This window comes from Nomascus leucogenys, chromosome 2 (genome assembly GCF_006542625.1).
Source record: "Nomascus leucogenys isolate Asia chromosome 2, Asia_NLE_v1, whole genome shotgun sequence".
NCBI classification, from domain to species: domain Eukaryota; kingdom Metazoa; phylum Chordata; class Mammalia; order Primates; family Hylobatidae; genus Nomascus; species Nomascus leucogenys.
The window spans coordinates 15,315,063-15,336,591 of record NC_044382.1 but is presented as its reverse complement, the minus strand read 5'-3'; the positions used below and the strand labels follow the sequence as shown (position 1 = coordinate 15,336,591).

The following is a 21,529-nucleotide window of genomic DNA, read 5'->3' as shown; positions in this document are numbered from 1 at the left end:
ACACTGCTTTAAGGAAGATACACAAATAGCCAATAAGCACAAGAAAGAACGCTCAACATAGTCATCAGAGAATAGCAAACCAAAACAGATAGAGATCCCATTTCATATCCACTAGAATGACTAAAATCAAAATGTCAGGTAAACAAGTATTGGCAAGGACGCAGAGAAATTGGAAGCTGTGTACACTGCTGGTGGGAAAGTAAAAAGATGTAGCTGCTTTGGGAAACAATGACAGCTCCTCAAATGATTAACATAGTTATCATATAACCTAAAAATTCTACTCCTAGGTAAGAAATGAAAACACATGCATATACAGACTTGTACACGTTTATAGCAGCTTTAGTCAGGACAGCCACAGGGTGGAAATACCCAAAATGTCCAACTTACAAATGTATAAACAAAGTGATACAGCCATACAATGAAGTATTATTCAGACATACTAATGAATGTGCTGATACATGCTAGAATATAGATGAACCTCTTAAGACATGTTAAGTGAAAGAAGCCAGTAATCAAAGACCACATATTATGATTCCACGTACATGAAATTCCAGAATAAGGAAATCTGTGAGATGAAAAGAGGTAGTATGGATGGGGAGGGATGACAGGAGAAGGATAAAAGCTAAATTATACAAGGTTTCTATCTGAGATGATGAAAACATTCTAAAATTGATTATTGGAATGGTTGCATTTATCTGTGTATATACTAAAAGCTACTGAATTACACACTTTAAATGGGTGAAATGTATGTTGTTACAATAAAGCATTTTTCTTAATTATATATGATCCCATATATAACATGCTTGAAGACAAAAATATGGAGACGGGGATTAGATCAGTGGTTTCCAAGGTTTAGGGGCTGGGAGTAGGGTGTGACTATAAAGAGAGCACGACAGTTTTTACGGTGATTGATCTCTTCAATACTCTGTGGAGGTGTTTACACATATCTATACTTAAAATTCACCAAACTATACACCAAAAAAGTTAATTTTACTTTACTCAAAATAAAAAATTGTTAAATGTCAAAGAGAATAAAATTAAAAGAAAAATAGCCTCTTCCCCAACAATTCATTCCTAAAATGAGCAAGATAGGAATCATAGGGTGAACGGACTGCCATGGCCTGAAGTGAGGTATTAGGGTCCAGGCAGGGTAAGGAGGACATTCCTGCTCAGCACAGGATGCGAAGCGTAAGCAGGGTGAGGAAGACATTCATGTGGAGAGATGACCTACAATAGAGAATCAGGCCAGGTGCAGTGGCTCACGCCTGTAATCCCAGCAATTTGGGAGGCCCAGGCGGGCAGATCACCTGATGTCGGGAGTTCGAGACCAGCCTGACCAACATGGAGAAACCCCGTCTCTACTAAAAATTAAAAATTAGCCAGATGTGGCAGCACATGCCTGTAATCCCAGCTACTTGGGAGGCTGAGGCAGGAGAAACGCTTGAACCCAGGAGGCAGAGGTTGCAGTAAGCCAAGATCGCGTGACTGCACTCGTCTGGGCAACAAGAGCAAAACTCCATCTCAAAAAAAAAAAAAACAAAAAAAACCCCACAAATAATCAAATAGGAATCAGGTTTCTCACTGGTACTGAAAAGGGTTATAAAAATGGAGAAGGAAAAAATGAAAATGAAGCCCATGGGATTAGAATTTATATGTGAATTCATGGTTTTCAATGTACATAGATGCAGAAATGTAGATGTAAAGACATGCATTATATATACACACCAACAGCAATTGCACACTAGCACAGATCTTGGCTTTTAAATATTACCCACTAAAGAGAACCCAGGCTCTACGGAAAAATGGCTGATTCTTGGGTTAGGTCAAGGACAGCATGAGAAGCCTGGTATATCTTATGCCAGAGAGTAATTGATTGAATAATGATGGGAACATGTCAGAAGGACACAGAGGCCACCCAGAATGGACTTCTACCAGCCAAATGTACAATAATTTTGAGCATCAATGTAATGATAATAGGTTTTTTAACCCGCTGAATAGAAAATAATGAGTTTATAGAGATACGATAAATTTAAAGTCTGATGAGAAACAAGGTAGTATTTTGCAACTATCTTCTCAAAAAATAATTATAAAAATAACTACAGTGGAGAAGTCTGGCAGACACTACCTTAATCAGTCATCTAAGAAACACCATCAGAAATGAGACAAACTAAAATTATTAAACCATGACAGGATGCACTTCTATCACATTCCTGCCAAAGATGAATAACCTCAATCTAATCATGAAGTATCAGACGGAACTCAAAATACGGGATGTTTTACAAAACTAGCCCATAATTGTCGAAAGTACTAAGTTGTAAAAGGAAACAAATGAGAATTTGTTCCAGAATGAAGTAAACTAAAGACAGCTGACATCTAAATGAAAGGCATGATTCTGACTGGATCCTCTTGCTATATGATATTGGGACAATCAGTTCAATTTGAATGAAGTGAAGATCTGAGGATTAGAGGGTAGTAATGTGTCAACGTAAATTTCCTGATTCTAATAGTTGCATTGTAGTCATGTAAGATAATTTGAAGCAAATAGTAATCACTAATGAGGAATCATGTCTTCAACTAAATCATAAATGGTTCAGAAAGAAAAAAATTATCTGTAACTTTTCTATGCATGAGATTTAAAATTTTTTCTAGAGTCAAAAAGGGCAAAAAATAAAAAGGACATAAATAGGATATTGAATAAAATGTCTATAGACAATTCCTACCTATATGCCTAAATCACTTACGATCAAAACGATGCCACTGATATACAATTAGTGACCTTACTTCACTTTCTGCCACAAAGGACTCACCTAATTACCATGATCACACTTCTCTTCTGTGTTAATCCACTTCTACTGTTAGGCTTTTAACTATTTTTAAACTTCTTGACAAAGTAATCCCTCAAGTAATATTCTAATTAAGAAATTTTCATTAACTCTTAATTTACTTAAAATACATTTATGGACTTTTTCCTTTATTAAAATTGTTTTCAGTACTATAATTTTATGTGAATTGTCATACTTAGACAAAGGGGTACACAATTCCTATTTAGAAAACTTTATTGAATATCATACTTATCAAAAGAAAAAGTTAATTTTCCCCAAAGGCACCCTTCATTTCACATGATCTATACTCTAATGTTCTTTTCTATTAAAAATATGGTTAAATATGGAATTAGTAAAATGCAGCATATAAAACTTCATGCTGAGCAAAACAAGTCCAAAACAACTTTACCATATATCCATAGAATAGTTCCCACAGTACATTTCCTATGTAAATTATGTATGAATGCAATTCTTAGAACCATTTTAAAATACATTTTGCAATCTGCTAACTGTAGGCTTCCACATTTTTCTTCCATTACATAATCTGTTTATCTGATTAAGTTGGCAATATCTGCTAGGATCCACAGAATGCAGGAAAAAAAGCAGTTATTTCTCAAGGTTTGAGAAATCTGGTCCACCTTTAGTGTAGTTTCCTGAGATTTCTGCTCCACTGAAGTCAAAACCAGGATTCTAAAAGATATAAAAATATATATAATGAAATAAAACTTAAAAGGAAAAATACAAGTACAAACTGGCAATTGATAAAAAAGGATATATAAATGACCAATAAATACATGAAAATATAACAGACTTCACTGTTATCACCAAAGTAATATTTAAAATTATGAGGCATTTTTCGACTCTCCCAGTTACAAATATTTAGACATCATATGTATACTACAATGTTGGCAAGTGTATGGGGAAACATATACTTCAATAAAAGTCTGTAGTTAGATTTAATAGCTAGCATTTTTATTTTATTTATTTTTTTATTTTTTGAGACGGAGTTTCACTCTTGTTGCCCAGGCGGGAGTGCAATGGTGCGACCTCAGCTCACCATAATCTCTGCCTCCCAGGTTCAAGCGATTCTCCTGCCTCAGCCTCCCAAGTAGCTGGGATTACAGGCATGCACCACCACGCCTGGCTAATTTTGTATTTTTAGTAGACATGGGGTTTCTCCATGTTGGTCAGGCTCGTCTTGAACTCCCAACCCTCAGGTGATCCGCCTGCCTCAGCCTCCCAAAGTGCTGGGATTACAGGCGTGAGCCATGGCGCCCGGCCTATAGCTAGCATTTTTTGAGAGCTTTCTATATGCCACACAAATTTCTAAGAGCTATACATATATAAGATATTTAACCCTCACAACAATCCTGTGAAGTACTATGTCAAGCCTTAGTCTTTTTGGTGGGCTATTTAATTTATCCAACAAACATTTGTTGAGCTCCTACTGTTTGGAAGACCATTAGAGGTATGTAGAATTCAAGAGCGAAAAAAAACAAAAATCCCTGCTCTAGTGGAACTTAACATTCTAGCAGGAGGAGACAAACCATAAATCAACCAGTACAGGGGCTGGCAGACTTTTTAAAGAACTAGGTAGTAAATATGTTAGGCTTTGCAGTCCACATAGTCTCTGTCACAAATACTCAACTGTCTGAAAGACAATATACAAACAAATAAGCATATATGTATTCTAGAAAAGCTATAAAACAGGTAGTGGGCCAAATTTGGCCCAAGGGCTGTAGTTTGCCAACCCCTGATCTAGTGTTAAAAGTTGGTAAGTGACACAGAAAAAAAAAAAAAAAACAGGATAAGGGAAATAAAATTATATTTACATGTGATGATCAAAGTATGCTTCATTGAGCAATGATATGAAAACACAAAAGTTAGCCAAACTGTGGTAAAAGAGCACTGCAGTCAGAAGGGTAGCAAACGGATGGGCTGACATGTTCTTCAAGGAACAGCAAACAGGCCAGTATGGCAAAAGCAGAATCACTAAGAGGGATAGCGGTAAGGGAGGAGGTAATCAGGGAGATAATGGAATAACTGATCAGATAGGGCCCTTTAAGAGATGGAGAAATGACTTGCAGAGTTCTGAGAAGTGGCATGATGTGACTTGTATTTTAAAAGAACTGCTCTAACTGGCCGGGCGCAGGGGTTCACATCTGTAATCCCAGCACTTTGGGAGGCCGAGACGGGTGGATCACAAGGTCAAGAGATCGAGACCATCCTGGCCAACACGGTGAAACCCCACCTCTACTAAAAATACAAAAAAATTAGCCGTGTGTGGTGGCAGGAGCCTACGGTCCCAGCTACTCGGGAGGCTGAGGCAGGAGACTGGCGGGAACCCGGGAGGCGGGGCTTGCAGTGAGCAGAGATCGCACCACGGTGCTCCAGCCAGTGAGACTCTGTCTCAGAAAAAAAAAAAAGAACTGCTCTAACTGCTATTTTGAGAAGACTATGGCAAGAGTAAAAGTGAGAAGACCAATTAGAACGTTATTAGAGTAATCCAGGCAAGACATTAGAAGTGGTCCAGATCAGAATGGCGGTAGAGTTGGTGGTGAGAAGTGGCCAAATTCTAAATATATTTGGAAGGTAGCATCAGTAAGATTTCCTAATACACTGGATAGGGTATGAGAAAGATGTGAGAATCAAAGATGAGTCCTAATTTTTTTGACCTGAACTACTAGTTTTCATCAACTGAGATGAGAAGGCTACAGGTAAAAACAAATATGGAAGGATGTTAGGGTGTTCAACTTGGACATGTTGAGCTTAATATACATTAGATAGCCAGGTGGAGATGTTGAATAGGCAACCAGGTATGCAGGTCCTAAATTCAGAAAAAAAGTCTAGGCTAGAGATATACATTATCATAAAGACGTACATTATCAAGTGCTGCAATCTAGTAATTCCTCTCCTAGATATTTATCTTAAAGATATCTTGGAACACTTGAGTAGTTTCACAGAGATGAAAGCACAGCTTTGTTTAAAATAGAGAAAAAAGAAGAAATCTAAATCATATCAAAGGCAAACAGCTAAATAATGATGACACATCCAAACTACAGAATCCTCTGAAGCAGTTAAAAAGAATGAGTTTTATACCTACATATTAGTAGGGAAAGAGACCCACAGCATATTATTAAACAAAAAAGCAACAAGAATAATAATACACACAGTGTGATCCTCCATTTATGCTAAAAAACAAAACAAAACAAGCAATAGCCAACATATGAGATGAAAATGAGATAGATGCATGGAATGGGGAGAATGGTGGTGAAGGGGCCTTTCACTTTTTACACTAGGTAAGTCTATATTGATTCAACTATAGTAAGAGTTTATTCATGCATTACTGATGTATATAAAAGTAAGCTTGAACTCACAAATCACAGCAATACAAATAAATTCCTCTCAAGAAAATCTTTCGAAAAATCAAATCCATACAAGAAAGGCCATTTTTCTAACAATTCACTTTAAAAATTCTTCTAGAAAATGTTTGTAACTTTTCATAATGACATTTGAGTTTTAATTTCAAATAATATTTATTTGATGATTTTTATATATTTAATTACACATACTCATACACTTCATCTGACTTACTTCTTTTTGGAATCTCTCTAATGTAAGCTTTCTCTGCATTTGGTCTTGCACCCAAGGATCCGCTGCATATTCAGATTCTAGTAGAGAAGTCCAACAATTTGCTGCATCTCTCTTTGTCTTTGTAAGAACAATACGAACCATTTTTCTATCCTCTAAAAAAAACACACACACACACACACACAAATAAATTGGAGTTCTTCATCAAGTTGGTTTTTTTTTTGTTTTTTTTTTTTTGAGACAGTATCACTCTCACCCAGGCTGGAGCGCAGCGGCGCGATCTCGGCTCACTGCAACCTCCACCCCTCGGGTTCAAGTGATTCTCCTGCCTTAGCCTCCCGACTAGCTGGGAATGCATGCGCCACCATGCCAGGCTAACTTTTGTATTTTTAGTAGAAACGGGGTTTTGCCATGTTGGCCAGGGTGGTCTCAAGAAGTTCTTCATTAAATTTTATATTTCCAAAAACAACTAACTAATCTTTTCTCCCCACACTAGGTAACTTTCACATACAACGGTTTTCAACACATTTCTATTGCTTTATCTTTCAAAGCTGCAAAGACAAAAAAGACCTAATACAAAAGGGGAAAAGATATCAAGACAAAATTAATTTTAATTTGATGAATTATAGTAATTACCCTTACCCAAAGTCCATGTTCCTTCATCAGCTATTGTAGAATCAAAGAGTTTGCCCTGAAAAATAAACATATAACATGCTAAAAATACAGAATTTAATTTTTATAAAGTTTTCATGATTAAGATTTACCTACTTTCCTACCTAATCCACATCTTATACCACCACTTCACCATGACATTTATAGGTGCATAACCCTAAATTTTCTCCCAGCAGGAAAAATGGAAACTAGTTTACACTGCAAGGGATATTTACTATGGCAAAGAACACACAGCTCTCTAAAGAAAGATCAGGGCTCCTTAATTTTTAGAAGATACAGTAATACTGACCACTGGCCAAATGTGAAATTAGTATCTGAAATGCTTTAATTCTACCAATTTAAATTAACCATAAGAAAGGATCTCCTGCTAAAATTAATTTTTTTTTTTTTTTGAGACAGAGTTTCGCTCTGTCGCCCAGGCTGGAGTGCAGTGGCACGATCTGGCTCACTGCAACCTCCACCTCCAGGGTTCAAGCGATTCTCCTGCCTCAACCTCCCGAGTAGCTAGGACTACAGGCGCCCGCCACCACGCCCAGCTAATTTTTGTACTTTTCGTAGAGATGAGGGGGGGGTCCCCGTGTTAGCCAGGCTGGTCTCGAACTCCCGACCTTGTGATCCGCCCGCCTAGGCCTTCCAAAGTGCCAGGATTACATGCATGAGCTACCACACCCGGCAAAATGTTGTTTTTAAAGTAAACTTTTAAAAACGTTTTAATCTTTTTGTTGGGCAATCGGCATTAAAAAAACTTTAAAGTATGTATTCCAGATTTGATAGATTAGTTGTGACTAACTGTTCACAAACTCATGTTTTTTAAAAAAATAAACAAAATATAAATTTAAGAGACTGCACCAGGCCCAGTGGCTCAGGCCTGTAATCCCAGCACTTTGGAGGCCAATGTGGATTGCTTGACCCCATGGGTTCGAGGCTGCTGTGAGCTACAATCTCACCCCTGCACTCCAGCATCGGACACAGGGACCCTGTCTCAATAAATAAATAATTTTTTAAAAAAAGAGAGAATGTCTAAGCTCAAATCCATTTTAATTTGTTGCCAAATTTAAGTTATAGAAAGTGAAATTAAATGTCACTAGGAAAAGCCCACATTTTAAAATATGTCAAAATTAGTGGAAAAAAAATCCCACTGGTCTATATGTACATCAGAAATCCCAAATTCAGCAGTTACTGCTAAATTTCGAAAGTTACTGGATTTACTAAAGTAAATTTAAATCTAAATTTAAATTTAAATCGTAATCTAAAACCATTGTTGAGGAAACTATGAATTGTACAATTCAAAAAGTAACTGCGATCCAAGCTGACATAAATTAATGTCTTTCACACGAATCTTGAGGCAAAGCACCTCCATATACTGTATTATATATAATAGCTAACATATTGTATGAACTTATTACATACCAGTGAATACTCCAAGCTCTTCATACACATGAATACCATGTTATGCTTAAAACAATCCTATGAGAAGGGTACTGTAACTACCTTATCTTGTGGATAAGGAAGGTATAGAGACACTGAACAATCTCTTGCCCAAGTTTACAAAACTAGGAAACAAGTAGTCTCCCTTCACCCCATTACACTGCCATCAAACATCTTGGGCATCTACCCTGAGAGCAAAATCTGATTTCAACCTGTTAACTATACACTTAACAAAGAAAAAGCGGGTCCAGATCCAAAGAGTATTGGTGTAAAGAAATAAAAGGAGTACCAATTTTATGCACACACCTCTTCACCACCTGCTTGACCACTCCACAAACATGCGGGATTTTCAAGCTTTTAGATGAGAAAACTAATCACCTGACATCATCTCTAAATTCTCTGCCCGTTATTCTATCCCTGTTTTCTTTGTTGTCCTTTCCTATATTTTTATCTGTTTATTACGCCTCCGTAGAGGAGCTCAACCTCCCCACTGCAGGGACGTTATCTGTTTTCCTGCCTGTCTTCAGTGAACGGAAGAAATGTTTGTTCCTTTAGCAACCTAGTTAATCTGTTCCCAGCTGAAGCCCCTCAGAGAAGCAGAAGCAGCAGTCTGACTTGGTTTGAAAACTACACAGGAAAATGGGCTCCTCAAATTTCCACAACTCATCACCTGCCCTGAGGACGGGGGGACTCCGACCAGACCCAAACCTGGTCAATGTTATTCTCTTTCTCTTTCTGCCAGCCACAGGAGCCGTCGGGACACCCAACAGTCGTTCAGGGAAACGGGGCTGGGGGCAGCTGGGAAGATGAAACTGAACACAAGCCCCGAGCTGCCGCTACCTTGAGGATCTCGCGGCCGCCCACCGACAGCGCCACATGCCGGCTCTGGAGGCCGCACTGGATATCCTGGGCGCGCGTGCCTGGCGGCACCTGAACTTCAATGAACACCTCCTCCAGGGTCTGGTACCACTGGCCCCACGGGGTCCCGCACGGTACCACCCCACTCCGCTCCTCAAACGGGGCCGACATAGTCCAGTCGCCTCCCGGCCGCAGCCGCACCAGGCGGAGCCGAGCGCACGCGCGGAATCCCACGCCTTGGCTACGTCTCGGCCCCTCCGCCCGGGTCACTGCACATGCGCAGGAACGCAAGCTGGCGTCTTCGTGTGCGTGTTCGTTTTTCCCTTTGAATGGCCATTTACGGCACCGGCAGGACCCGGATGAAAGAAATGAAATCCAGAAAAGTTCACATGCAACGAACAATGGGACAGAATTGGAACCAGTGAAGCCGGAACTCACTACACCGTCACCTAAGTGATGCCAAAATGCACTTTCTAACGTCTCCGGAGTGAAGTGCGCTTGCGCAAACGCTAGGTTACAATTGAGTAACTCCGGGAATGACTGGGTGGGTGGGTGGGTGGGAACAGTAACGGTCTCCTATTGGCTGGCAGCCTAAACTCACAGGCCAGCTAATTGGGCGCAATCAGAACCCAGCATTCTTTCTTCGTGTTCCTGTGCGGGATTGGTGTGCCCCGGGGTTTGGCTTTCCAATTGGCTAACGCCGGGGTGGGTGGGGAATGTGGGGAGATTTGAATTTGAAGCCGGTAGGCAGTGATAATCCGCATTCAGTTGTGGAGGAGTGCTGGTCACCTTCAGTTTCTGGAGCTGGCCGTCAACATGTCCTTTTCTAAGGCGCCCCTGAAACGATTCAATGACCCTTCTGGTGCGTAAGGGGGAAGGAGCTGGGGGACGGGGGACGCCCTAACGCCCTTTGCCTCTTTCGGCTCCCTTCTTGGGAGGCAAGCAGGAGGCGATTTTAGGGTCGGGCTGGGGCTCATTCAATTGATTGATTTTTCTCAAATATGCTCTAAGCATCTGTTACATGCCAAGCACTAATCAGGATGCTAAGGATACCGCAGTGAGTGAAACAGTCCCCGCCCCGTGGCGCTTACATTCAGGCGGGGAATACTGTCAATAAACAGCGGTAATGGAGAAACCACAGCAGGGCAAAGGGAATGGAGCCGAGGCGTTGGTAGCTATTTGATTTTCAAGTCCGAGAGGGCCTCAGTGACAAGAACACTGGAGTATTACTTTTAGTGTGAACTTGTGCATTTCTTTTGTGTATTCCATTTGGGCATAAAAGAAGGAAGATGAGTAAAGGCAGTTTATGGGTGTAAAATTAGAGCAGTAGCACTTATTGAAAACATAAACATTGAAGTTATCATGGCTGATATCGACCACTTATACTTATACCTCAAGCACCATACTAAGGCTTTACATCGATTATTAGTTATATTAATTTCCCAGCAACTCTAAGGAATAATCCTATTACTATTTTATTGATAAAAAGACTGAGACTTAAATTTGCTCAGTGCTACACTACCAAAGTGGCCGAACTGGAATATGAACCCAGCCCCCATCGTGTGCTCTTAACACCGCAATGCATAGCACAGTAACCAGGAAGCCTTAGATGGGTTTGGTAGGCACTCATCATTTAAGATGCTGTATGCTGGGACTCTGCTACTAGATCTTGTTTATTCCTTCCAAAAGCCAAGTGAGGAAGGTACTGATATTGACCTCATTTTACAGATGAGAAAACAGGTTTTGTGACTTGCACAGTCAGTAAGTGGTAGAGCTAAATATTAAAGCTCATGATTTATTCACTATCATACACTATTTCATGGTTACTCATTACATCTCTAATTTCTGTCAGCCAACGTGTGAATGAAAATATTCACAACAACTCACAAAGGAAGGCCAAATGAGCAAGTGAATCAGCACAAACTTATTTTCTTAGTTAAAAGATTCAAGGACCATATAATTTCCCGAGTAATCAAAGGACCTACTCTTAAGTTTTGTCAGCAGTGTGGCTTTAAGGTTTTTTTGTGTTTGTTGTTGTTTGCATTATAGTAGGTTAAACTGGCTTTATCAAAGATATAGTATTTCAGGCTTACAGTTACAGGAATAATACCAATTATTCATTTGATGCTTAATGTGTATGAGGCACTGTGGTGATTTTTCATATTCCAGTCCTCCCGCCTGGGCGACAGAGGGAGACTCTTGTCTCAAAAAAAAAAAAAAAAAAGCCAAAAAAAACGCCAAAATTTATATTTCAACCTAAGATGTATTTTTGTATCTCTACACATACATATGAAAGAAAAGTTTCACAAAACAATGCTTAACTTTGCAGCATATGAGTCATGCTGACTTTTTCTATTGTTTTTACTTTTTAAAAAATGCTAATCAAGATCTACTCATGGGGCTGGGTCTGGTGGTTCACACCTGTAATCCCAGCACTTTGGGAGGCCAAGGCAGACAGATCAACTGAGGTCAGGAGTTCAAGACCAGCCTGGACAACATGGTGAAACCCTGTCTCTACTAAAAATACAAAAAACTAGCTGGGCGTGGTAGTGGGAGCCTGTAATCCCAGCTACTCGGAGGCTGAGGCAGGAGAATCGCTTGAACCCAGGAGGCAAAGGTTGCAGTGAGCCAAGATGGCGCCACTACACTCCGGCCTAGACAACAGAGCAAGACTCCGTCTCAAAAAAAAAAAAAAAAAAAAAAAAAAAATAATGAGTTCCTGTCTACCATTTGACAAAGTTTAGGGGACAGCAGTAGTTGCCTGGGAATGGTCCAAGCTCCTTGCTCTTCCTATTTATTTGCATGAGACTCTAGACTGAAGTAAATAGCTTTTCAGAGAATAGTATTAATCTATTTGTTCCCAATCAGCTAAAGCTTTAGGCTAATAGTATTTTAATTATTTTAAGTCCTAAGGGCCCCATCTCAAGTCTGCTGTGTGTATTTACCTAGAAATGCCTTCAAATTTGGGACTTTAGTTAAGTGAAATTATGCAGTATAAACTTCTGGAACATACAAATATAGTCTAGTACAATTTTTACTTTGCATAACGTTGGTTTTTTGAATTTCCTAAGCCTCACATTCTTTATCTATAAATTATCACATAGGATTCTTGTGAGGATTAAATAAAATAACATCTATAAAATGCTTAGCATAATGCCTGGCATTTAGTAAGTGTTCAAAAAATTCTAGTTGCTCTAGTGTGGTTGCTTTTCTTCCGTGTGTTTTAATTGCAGTTGACATCTTCAATAGGTCTGATGTATTGATATTAGCCAGAGATGGATTATCACTATAAATTTTTATTCTAGGCTAAACATTGAGGGATAGACAGTTTTAATTACTTTATTTCTAGAAACCGATAGTAGTTACCTTTGTGACTCTCTTTGAGTAGGGTTGACACCAAGTAACTTATTTGCTATATTCAATCCTTAGAAAGCCATATATTGCCTGTAATACATGATGTTCATCTCAAAACTGTCGTTTGCTCAGTTGCCTGTGTTCCTTTGACCCAGTTGATATAAAGGGCAAGATGATATTGTTCTTCATAGAGAGGCCTTTATAATATCAAATGGATGCAGTTTTTTACATTTAAAAAAAAGAAGCAGTTTGTTAATGACATTTTTACATTCATATTCACTTTATTATGACATGTTTTAACTTAAGATCATAAGTAACGTTAGATAATATATTAATGTTTTCTATTTCCTCTAGGTTGTGCACCATCTCCAGGTGCTTATGATGTTAAAACTTTAGAATTATTGAAAGGACCAGTATCCTTTCAGAAATCACAAAGATTTAAACAACAAAAAGGTAATACATCACCAAAGAACAATAGTTATGTGATCTTATAAGTTTTAAAGTTATGAATAACAATATTTAAAGATGTTATAGCATTTTTTAAAATGTGAAGCTAGAACTATATTTAAATTTTATTTAATGAATTTATGAAAGGGTCAAGTACGGAATAATGCTGTCATTACATTGTTATATAACCAGGAAAATTAAGCAAGATACTCATATTGATATGTAGCTTCCCTTTTGGTAGTTACCTTGACCTGTCAGGGAATATTAAGAAAATCAGAAAGGTGTTAGATGTGTAAAAAAATTGTATGAGTAATTATTTGAAAATGTACAACTAAGGAAAGAATATATCGTTTCATCAAAAGTTGTAATTAGAAATTTGGGGCCAGGCAAGGTGGCTCGTGCTCGTAATCCTGGCACTCTATGAGGCCAAGGTGGGTGGATCACGTGAGTTCAGGAGTTCGAGACAAGCCTGGCCAACATGGTGAAACTGCATCTCTACTAAAAATACAGAATTAGCCGGGTGTGATGGAGTGCGCCTGTGGTACCAGCTACTAGGGAGGGAAGTGAGAGAATTGCTTGAAACTGGGAGGCAGAGGTTGCAGTGGGCCGAGATCACAGCACTGCAGTCCAGGCTGGGTGACAGTGAGACTGTCTCAAAAAACAAAAGCAAAAAGAGAAAAAAAAAATTTGGAAATTGTGTTTTGTGTGTAGTTAAACACATTAACATCAACCGTGATCTGTACAATTCATTTTTCTGCAGAATCTAAACAAAATCTTAATGTTGACAAAGATACTACCTTGCCTGCTTCAGCTAGAAAAGTTAAGTCTTCCGAATCAAAGGTGAGGAGCTTTTCATATGCCAGCTCGTTTATCAACTGTATCATCAAAAACATCTGAAAGTATTGTATTTTATTAGAATGGGTTAAGTGTATGAATCAATGTTATAAGTAAATCTGTAAATTAATGAAATGAGTTATCATTAGAACTCTAGCAAGTTTTACATTTCTGCGTAGGTCATTATGTTTAAATGTGCCCTTAGTTCACAATTATAATGGTCTTCAATTCTCAGTCACTTCTCCGTTTAAATTGTTTATTACCTAGTAAACATTTCAAAATTATGTGATGCTTTGATATATTAAGTACCACCATTTGAGTTGTTTTGTCTTTGTGTATTTGTTTGTGGGGAAGGGTGAGTGTTTTTGAAGAAAAGAGGGAAAAATGCCAATATTTAAGAGAGGTTTGCTACTGAGAAACTGTTAAGGAGTGGTGAGAGATTAAATTCTTAATAGTCTTGTGGCTTGTGCAAGAGCTATTACTATTTTCATAAGTTTATAATCAGGCAAGCTGCATAATACTTTTTCTTTTTTTTTTTTTTTTTGAGATGGAGTCTCACTCTGTCACCCACGCTGGAGTGCAGTGGCGCCATCTCAGCTTACAGCAGCCTCTGTCCCCACAGGCTCAAGCAATTCTCCTGCCTCAGCCTCCGCAGTAGCTGGGATTACAGGCATGTCCCACCACGCCCGGTTAATTTTTGTATTTTTACTAAAGACGAGGCTTAACCATATTGGCCAGTTGGCCAGGCTGGTCTCGAATTCCTGACCACAGGTGATCAGCCCACCTTCGCCTCCCAAAGTGCTAGGATTACAGGTGTTGGCCACCGCACGCAGCCGCCATATAAGACTTTTTAAGAGACAGCTGTGGGGGGCTCACGCTTGTAATCCCAGCACTTTGGGAGGTGAGGCAGGCGGATCACTTGACCTCACTCAAGTGAGGTCAGGAGTTCGAGACCAGCCTGGCTAACATATAGTGAAACCCCATCTCTACTAAAAAATACAAAAATTTGCTGGATGTGGTGGCATGCGCCTGTAGTCCCAGCTACTTGGGAAGCTGAGGAAGGAGAATTGCTTGAACCTGGGAGGCAGAGGTTGCAGTGAGCCAAGATGGCGCCACCGTACTCCAGCCTGGGCAACAGAGCAAGACTGAGTCTCTCCAAAAAAAAAAAAAAAGACAGCTGGGCACAGTGGCTTACGCCTGTAATCCCAGCACTTTGGGAGGCTGAAGCAGGTGGATTGCTTGAGGTCAAGAGTTTGAGACCAGCCTAACCCACATGGTGAAACCCTGTCTCTACTAAAAATACAAGAAAATTAGCCGTGTGTGGTGGCACGTGCCTGTAATCCCAGCTACTTGGGAGGCTGAGGCAGAAGAATTGCTTGAACCTAGGGAGGCAGAGGTTGCAGTGAGCCGAGATTGCACCACTGCACTCCATCCTGGGCAGCAGAGCAAAACCTACCTCAAAGATAAAAATAAAGTAAAAAAGTTGTACAAATTAATAGGTTTTTTGATGTGAAAAATATTCAGAGTTGGAAAAAGGCTTAGGTTGTTCATTCATTTGGCAGTTGCCTAAGCCTCATATTCTGTAATATGGAGCTGTGTTGTTCAGTATGGAAGCATAGCCACATGTGTCTGTTGAGCAACTGAAATGTGGCTAGTGCTGTTAAAGAACTAAATTTTTAATATTTAATTTTAATTAATACTTATTTAAAGACATACTCGATTTTGTTAGTGGAACACTTTTAAATATTTTTGGAACAACTTGAGTATGTGAATTTACTTTCTCCTATGTTTTATGAAATTAAATATACATAAATGTTTCTGGTGAAAATTTAGCATTGAATTAAGATGGGCTGTAAGTGTAGAATACAAAGAAAACTTTAAAGACTTAGTACAAAAATATAAAACATCTCATTGATAATTTTATACTAATGACATGCTGAAAAATATATTTGATATATGGGGTTAAGTAAAATATATTAAGATTTTTACTTTTTAAATACACTACTAGAAAAATTTAAATGCATAGGTGGCTTACATTATTTTTATTGGGCAGGACTATTATAGACACTCTTTTCTTAGAAATTGATGTAAGTGGTTTGACTGAAATTTCTTGAAGAAAGTGTTCTGTAATTTTGTAATTTATAAAGCCCCTTAGAAAACTAAATTACATACAAGTTTGTATGGAGCCCCAAAATAATAGTCCTTCCCCATAAAAAATTTCATGGAGTGTGAAATTAATAAACATGACACTGATGTCACCCCCACCTCCTGCCCCACTTAGAAACATCTAAAACAGATTTCATGCAAGATGTTGATGCCTTTCTTCCATTTTTAGATGGAAAAGATATTCTTTTTCTAGCCATTGTGTCAGAAAGTCTGTTGGATATAAAAAGATATAGTGTGAAAATTATATGTCTTATTTAGAATAAAGCCAATGAGAAAATTAGAATCAGAGCTTATGCTATTTCAGTTTTTATTTCTTTGCATCTGTATATTTTCCTCTTTGGGTATCAAAGTTTAAGTTGATTTCTCTTTGTAAGATTCTTTCTGAGATAGCATAAATTAAATATTCAAGATGTGTTGCTGTTTCACATTAGAGGGAGGCAGGCAGTAGCTTTATTCATAAAGTTCCACCTGTTCTTTTCACTGGGCTGATTAGGAAAATCCTGATTTATTGGGTTGAAAACTTTTAAACCTAAAATGTCTCGAGATTTTTAGAATCTTTTATTTGTCAGATGAGTGACCTACAAAATTTTTAACAGACTCAGTGTAATGTTTAAAATAGAAACTGTTTGGATCCCTTCATCTTTTCTGGTAACTGAAAAACAAATCTGGCTGTGATATTTGTGACATCTAAATTTGCTTATAAGTTTTCTTTGGCTTTTAAACAGAAGGAATCTCAAAAGAATGATAAAGATTTGAAGATATTAGAGAAAGAGGTAAGCAGTGCTTTCAACTTATTGAAAAGTACATATGATAGAAAGAGAGTTACACAGATTTAAGAGATAAGGATTCTGTTGCAGTGTGAGAAGTCCTGCAGTGAGGCAAACATGCCATCCAGAACACTGCCTACAGGAAAACAGTTCTTACAATATTTCACAGATCTATCCAGGCTATGTTAATGTGATATGCTGGCAACGCCAAGATTAAAGATAGCCCACTTAATGAAAAACTGATAACTGAAAATCATTATGTCAGTTGATTACAATTATACATGTGGATCAAATATTTATATCCATCGTTCACACTCTTCCTCTATTCTAACTTACGTTAAGACAACATAGCTAGAGGATTTCTTAGTGAGCGTGCAATCCTAGCTGGTTAGACTGTGATGAAGGTAGGCTAACTCAATGCATTGCTCTGCACAGTGGGTATAGGCCTTCCTCCTGGGTGAAATAACATAGACCTATGCTGTTCGATACGGTAGCTACTCACCACATGTGACGAGCTAAATTAAATAAGCTAAAATTAAGAACTCCGTTCCTCAGTTGCAATAATCACATTTCAGGTGCTCAATAGCCACATGTGATTAGCAGCTACCATACTGGACAGGGCATTTCCACCATGACAGAAATTTCTATTGAACAGTACTAACCTAAAGAACCCATTTACTTTCCTAGCAATGCTAAGCAGCTCACTGTGAACTTTGCTTCTCTGCGGTCTTTTTTTTCTGTTTCCATTGCTGACCAACTCTTTTTCTCATGGGTATTTTCTCTCGATATATTAAAATCTTTTATTTGATTACAGTCGAATGTTGGCTTTTGACCCAGAGTATGTCAGAGTAACTGTAAATGTCTGCTCAGTTGCTCTGATTCTTTTGTATTTATTCTAATAATTTTAGCTATCATTTTATTGAGGATACATATAGGGGTTGATACTTACGGGAACAATCACTGAATGTCAGTGAGATACCTGGTAAGTGAGTGGTAAAGCCAGGATTAGAACTATTAATTTATACCAGTGACTTCATTGGGTATAGAATTTTAGGGTGGCAGGTTCCCCCCCATTATGTTAAAAATATCATTTCATTGCCTTTGGCTTCCACATTTTCTGTTGACAAATATTGGTTTGGGTTTTTTTTTTTTTCATCTGGTAATAGCAGCAAGAATGATGGCTTGCCAATGCCTAGTACATTCTCCTCAGAAGCCCAGCTCTGCCTTCTTGAAATAAAAAACATTTAGCATTTTAATCTAATTTGAATTTGTGTAATTGAAGCTAGAGAAAATAACTATTATAGGTGGAAATACCTTAAAAGTGAATAAATAGCAGCTGGGTGTGGTGGCTCACGCCTGTAATCCCAGCACTTTGGGAGGCCGAGGCAGGTGGATCACGAGGTCAGGAGATCGAGACCATCCTCGCTAACATGGTGAAACCCCGTCTCTATTAAAAATACAAAAAATTAGCCAGGTGTGGTGGCCCATGCCTGTAGTCCCAGCTACTCGGGAGGCTGAGGCAGGAGAACCGCTTGAACCCAGGAGGCAGAGCTTGCAGTGAGCCAAGATCGCGCCACTGCACTCCAGCCTGGGCAACAGAGCACAGAGCAAGACTCCATCTCAAAAAAAAAAAAAAAGTGAATAGATAGTTTAATTGTACTTGGAATTTATGGCAACTAAAGCTCTTCTGTTCTTAAAATGCATTAAGACTTTTATGCATTAAGACTTTTAAGATGTATCATAAGTAAATATGATTATTCAAATAGTAACATTAGAATATCTACAAGCATAATGTCAAAATCAGAGATTTTTCCAGAAACTTTAGGGGTGATTATTGTTAGCGTCTCCTTATGTTGGCATTCTCTCAGTGAATCATTTATTATCACCTTGTTTTTGTCCAGATTCGTGTTCTTCTACAGGAACGTGGTGCCCAGGACAGGCAGATCCAGGATCTGGAAACTGAGTTGGAAAAGATGGAAGCAAGGCTAAATGCTGCACTCAGGGAAAAAACGTCTCTCTCTGCAAATAATGCTACACTGGAAAAACAACTTATTGAATTGACCAGGACTAATGAACTACTAAAATCTAAGGTATCTGAGCCTCATGATAACATTTACAATTGAGTAAATATAAACATGTTTTTTCAGGCCGGGCACAGTGGCTCACGCCTGTAATCCCAGCATTTTGGGAGGCCAAGGCGGGCAGATCACCTGAGGTCGGGAGTTCAAGACCAGCCTGACCAACATGGAGAAACCCTGTCTCCACTAAAAATACAAAAATTAGCTAGGCGTATTGGCGGGTGCCTGTAATCTCAGCTACTTGGGAGGCTGAGGCAGAAGAATCGCTTGAACCCAGGAGGTGGAGTTTGCAGTGAGCTGAGATGGTGCCATTGCACTCCAGCCTAGGCAAGAGAGTGAGACTCCGTCTCAAAAAAAAAAAAGATTAATACATTTATAATTTTAAAGTCAGCTTGCCTAGTATCTATTATGGTAGAGTAGGCACATCAAATAGCTTTTGCAAACCAAAAATAATTTTTTGATTTATTTTTTATAAAAATAAACCAGCAAGTCACATGAAGGAAAAGAGGGATAAGAACAGTAGACTGGTGCAGTGGCTCATGCCTGTATTTCCAGCATTTTGGAAGGCAGAGGGCTGGAGAATTGCTTAAGGCCAGGAGTTTGAGACCAGCCTGGGCAACATATCAAGACCCCATCTCTATAAACAAATTGAAAAATTAGCTAGGCATGGTGGTGGTGCACACCGGTAATCCCAGCTACTCAGGAAGATGAGGCAGGAGGATTGATTGAGCCCAGGAGTTTGAGATTATAGTGAGTTGTGATCATGCCACTCTACTCTAGCCTGGACAGCGGAGTGAGACTTGATCTCTTGAAAAGAAAAAAAAATTAAATCAATCAGTAATTATGGTGTAGGTCAAAGACTGTTCTCTCTACCAAAGTATATTAAAGTCAAAAACATAGCCCCCAGTGATAGGTAGAAAAATCAATATTTGTGTATTTTAAATATGTCTTAGCGGAAAATATTTCTGCATTTTTTACGTGTTTGTTGTATTTAGTTTTCTGAAAATGGCAACCAGAAGAATTTGAGAATTCTAAGCTTGGAGTTGATGAAACTTAGAAACAAAAGAGAAACAAAGATGCGGGTGAGTGCTGCCTTTGGCAGGTTTGCTGTGTCTGGATCTGGGGATCAGTACAATTTTCTCATTTCCTAAAACATGTATCTTTGTTGTGTAGGGTATGATGGCTAAGCAAGAAGGCATGGAGATGAAGCTGCAGGTCACCCAAAGGAGTCTCGAAGAGTCTCAGGGGAAAATAGCCCAACTGGAGGGAAAACTGTAAGTGACTGAATGTGAAGAGAAATTGTTAAGTGGAAGCAGTTCTTGATTTGACTCTCTTTACAAATTATTGTCTACTGAGACTTCAACCTTCTCTTAGTACTTATCTCATTGCCTCCCTCCAGTTGCCTTATTTCTCTTTTTAAACTAGAATGAGCCCTAATCATTCTCAAACATGTTATGCTAGGAAGTTGTATGAGTGCATTACTTTTGTACATCTTCTGTATTACTGATGAGGAAAGGTTTCATGATCTTATGAAAGTGGTCATTAGATTGAAATTGAGAAACACTGGTATAGGAAGTTGTGATTTATGCACAATCCTAGCCTTTGATTTTGAGCTTTAATTTACATATAATAAAATGTGTGGATAGTAAGTATTCAGTTTGGTGACTTTCGCAATTGTATACGCCTATGTAACCATTACCAAACAAGATAGAGAACATTTTCATCCCTTGAGAAAGTTCCTTCATACCCCTTCTTGTCCCCCTGCTACTGCCTATGTCAGGTCCCCATCCCCACAACTACTTTCTCACTTACATCATCATAAATTAGCTTTGCCTTTTTTTATTTATTATCTTTTTTTTTTTTTTTTTTTTTTTTTTTTTTTAGAGATGGGGCATTGCTATGTTACTCAGGCTGATCTCAAACTCCTGGACTCAAGTGATACCACCCTGACCTTACAGAGTGCTGGAGTTATAGACATGGGCCACTATACCTGGCCAGTTTTGCCATTTTTTAAGACATGCAAGAGAGAAAGAGCGTGTGTGTGTGTGTTGCTTCTTTTGTTTGATGTAATTTTTCAAGATTCATCCAAACCGTTCTGTGTACTGTAATTTTTCCCATTTTATTTCTGAGTGGTGGTTCACCTTATGAATATACCTCCATCTCTTCACTCTTCTCCTTTTGATCATTATTTGGGCTGTTGCCAGTTTCTGCCATTAAAAAGACTGCTGTGAACATGTTTTATGTTTTTTTATGGACACGTTTTTATTTCTCAGAGAAATTTCTAGGAGTAGAATTCTTGGGTAATAGGGTAGTGTATATATAATGTTTTTTAAAACTCAGAAGTGTTTTTGCCATTTTTATACACCCCCTGGCAATGTATGATAGTTTCAGTTGTTCCAAATTCTCACCAACATTTAATGTTGTCAGTCTGTTTGACTTTAGCCTTTCTACTAGGTAGGAAGTGGTATCTCCTTTGTGATTTTAATTTGTTACCATGAATGTTGACCATATT

General features: G+C 38.6%; 2 protein-coding genes across 6 annotated transcripts in view; one reads left to right on the top strand and one right to left on the bottom strand.

Moving 5' to 3' along the window:
• Positions 1–2,950: 2,950 nt before the first annotated feature.
• Positions 2,951–9,641, bottom strand: NUDCD2 (NudC domain containing 2). Of its 2 annotated transcripts, none has more exons than XM_030825473.1 (4): positions 8,496–8,542; positions 7,056–7,104; positions 6,417–6,568; positions 2,951–3,512 (listed from the first exon to the last, which is right to left on the bottom strand). In XM_030825473.1, the coding sequence occupies exons 1-4, from the start codon at positions 8,532–8,534 to the stop codon at positions 3,429–3,431; spliced, it is 324 nt and encodes a 107-aa protein (XP_030681333.1). In that variant the 5' UTR covers positions 8,535–8,542; the 3' UTR covers positions 2,951–3,428. The 2 variants fall into 2 exon arrangements, with proteins under 2 accessions (XP_030681333.1, XP_030681328.1); XM_030825468.1 differs by lacking the exon at positions 8,496–8,542 and adding an exon at positions 9,354–9,641 and having other exon boundaries at positions 3,039–3,512.
• Positions 9,642–10,039: 398 nt separating this feature from the next.
• HMMR (hyaluronan mediated motility receptor) overlaps positions 10,040–21,529 on the top strand; it is a 31,035-nt gene continuing 19,545 nt past the window's right edge. Inside the window, exons 1-7 of one of the 4 annotated variants that reach the window (XM_003268625.3) lie at positions 10,090–10,233; positions 13,080–13,178; positions 13,933–14,012; positions 16,898–16,945; positions 18,841–19,029; positions 20,013–20,099; positions 20,191–20,291. In XM_003268625.3, coding sequence (XP_003268673.1) covers positions 10,188–10,233; positions 13,080–13,178; positions 13,933–14,012; positions 16,898–16,945; positions 18,841–19,029; positions 20,013–20,099; positions 20,191–20,291 — 650 coding nt within the window. In that variant the 5' untranslated portion in view covers positions 10,090–10,187. Of the gene's footprint in view, positions 10,234–13,079; positions 13,179–13,932; positions 14,013–16,897; positions 16,946–18,840; positions 19,030–20,012; positions 20,100–20,190; positions 20,292–21,529 lie in introns of all 4 variants that reach the window. The other 3 variants (XM_012504978.2, XM_003268626.4, XM_003268627.3) reach the window with 3 other exon arrangements.

Coding starts and splice junctions, on each gene's coding strand:
- NUDCD2 (XM_030825468.1), bottom strand. CDS start 9,542: ATGTCGGCCCCGTTTGAGGAGCGGAGTGGGGTGGTACCGTGCGGGACC. Junction 6,569..7,055: donor TGAAGGAACATGGACTTTGG/GTAAGGGTAATT, acceptor TGTTTTTTTTAG/AGGATAGAAAAATGGTTCGT. Junction 3,513..6,416: donor TAGAGAGATTCCAAAAAGAA/GTAAGTCAGATG, acceptor TATATCTTTTAG/AATCCTGGTTTTGACTTCAG.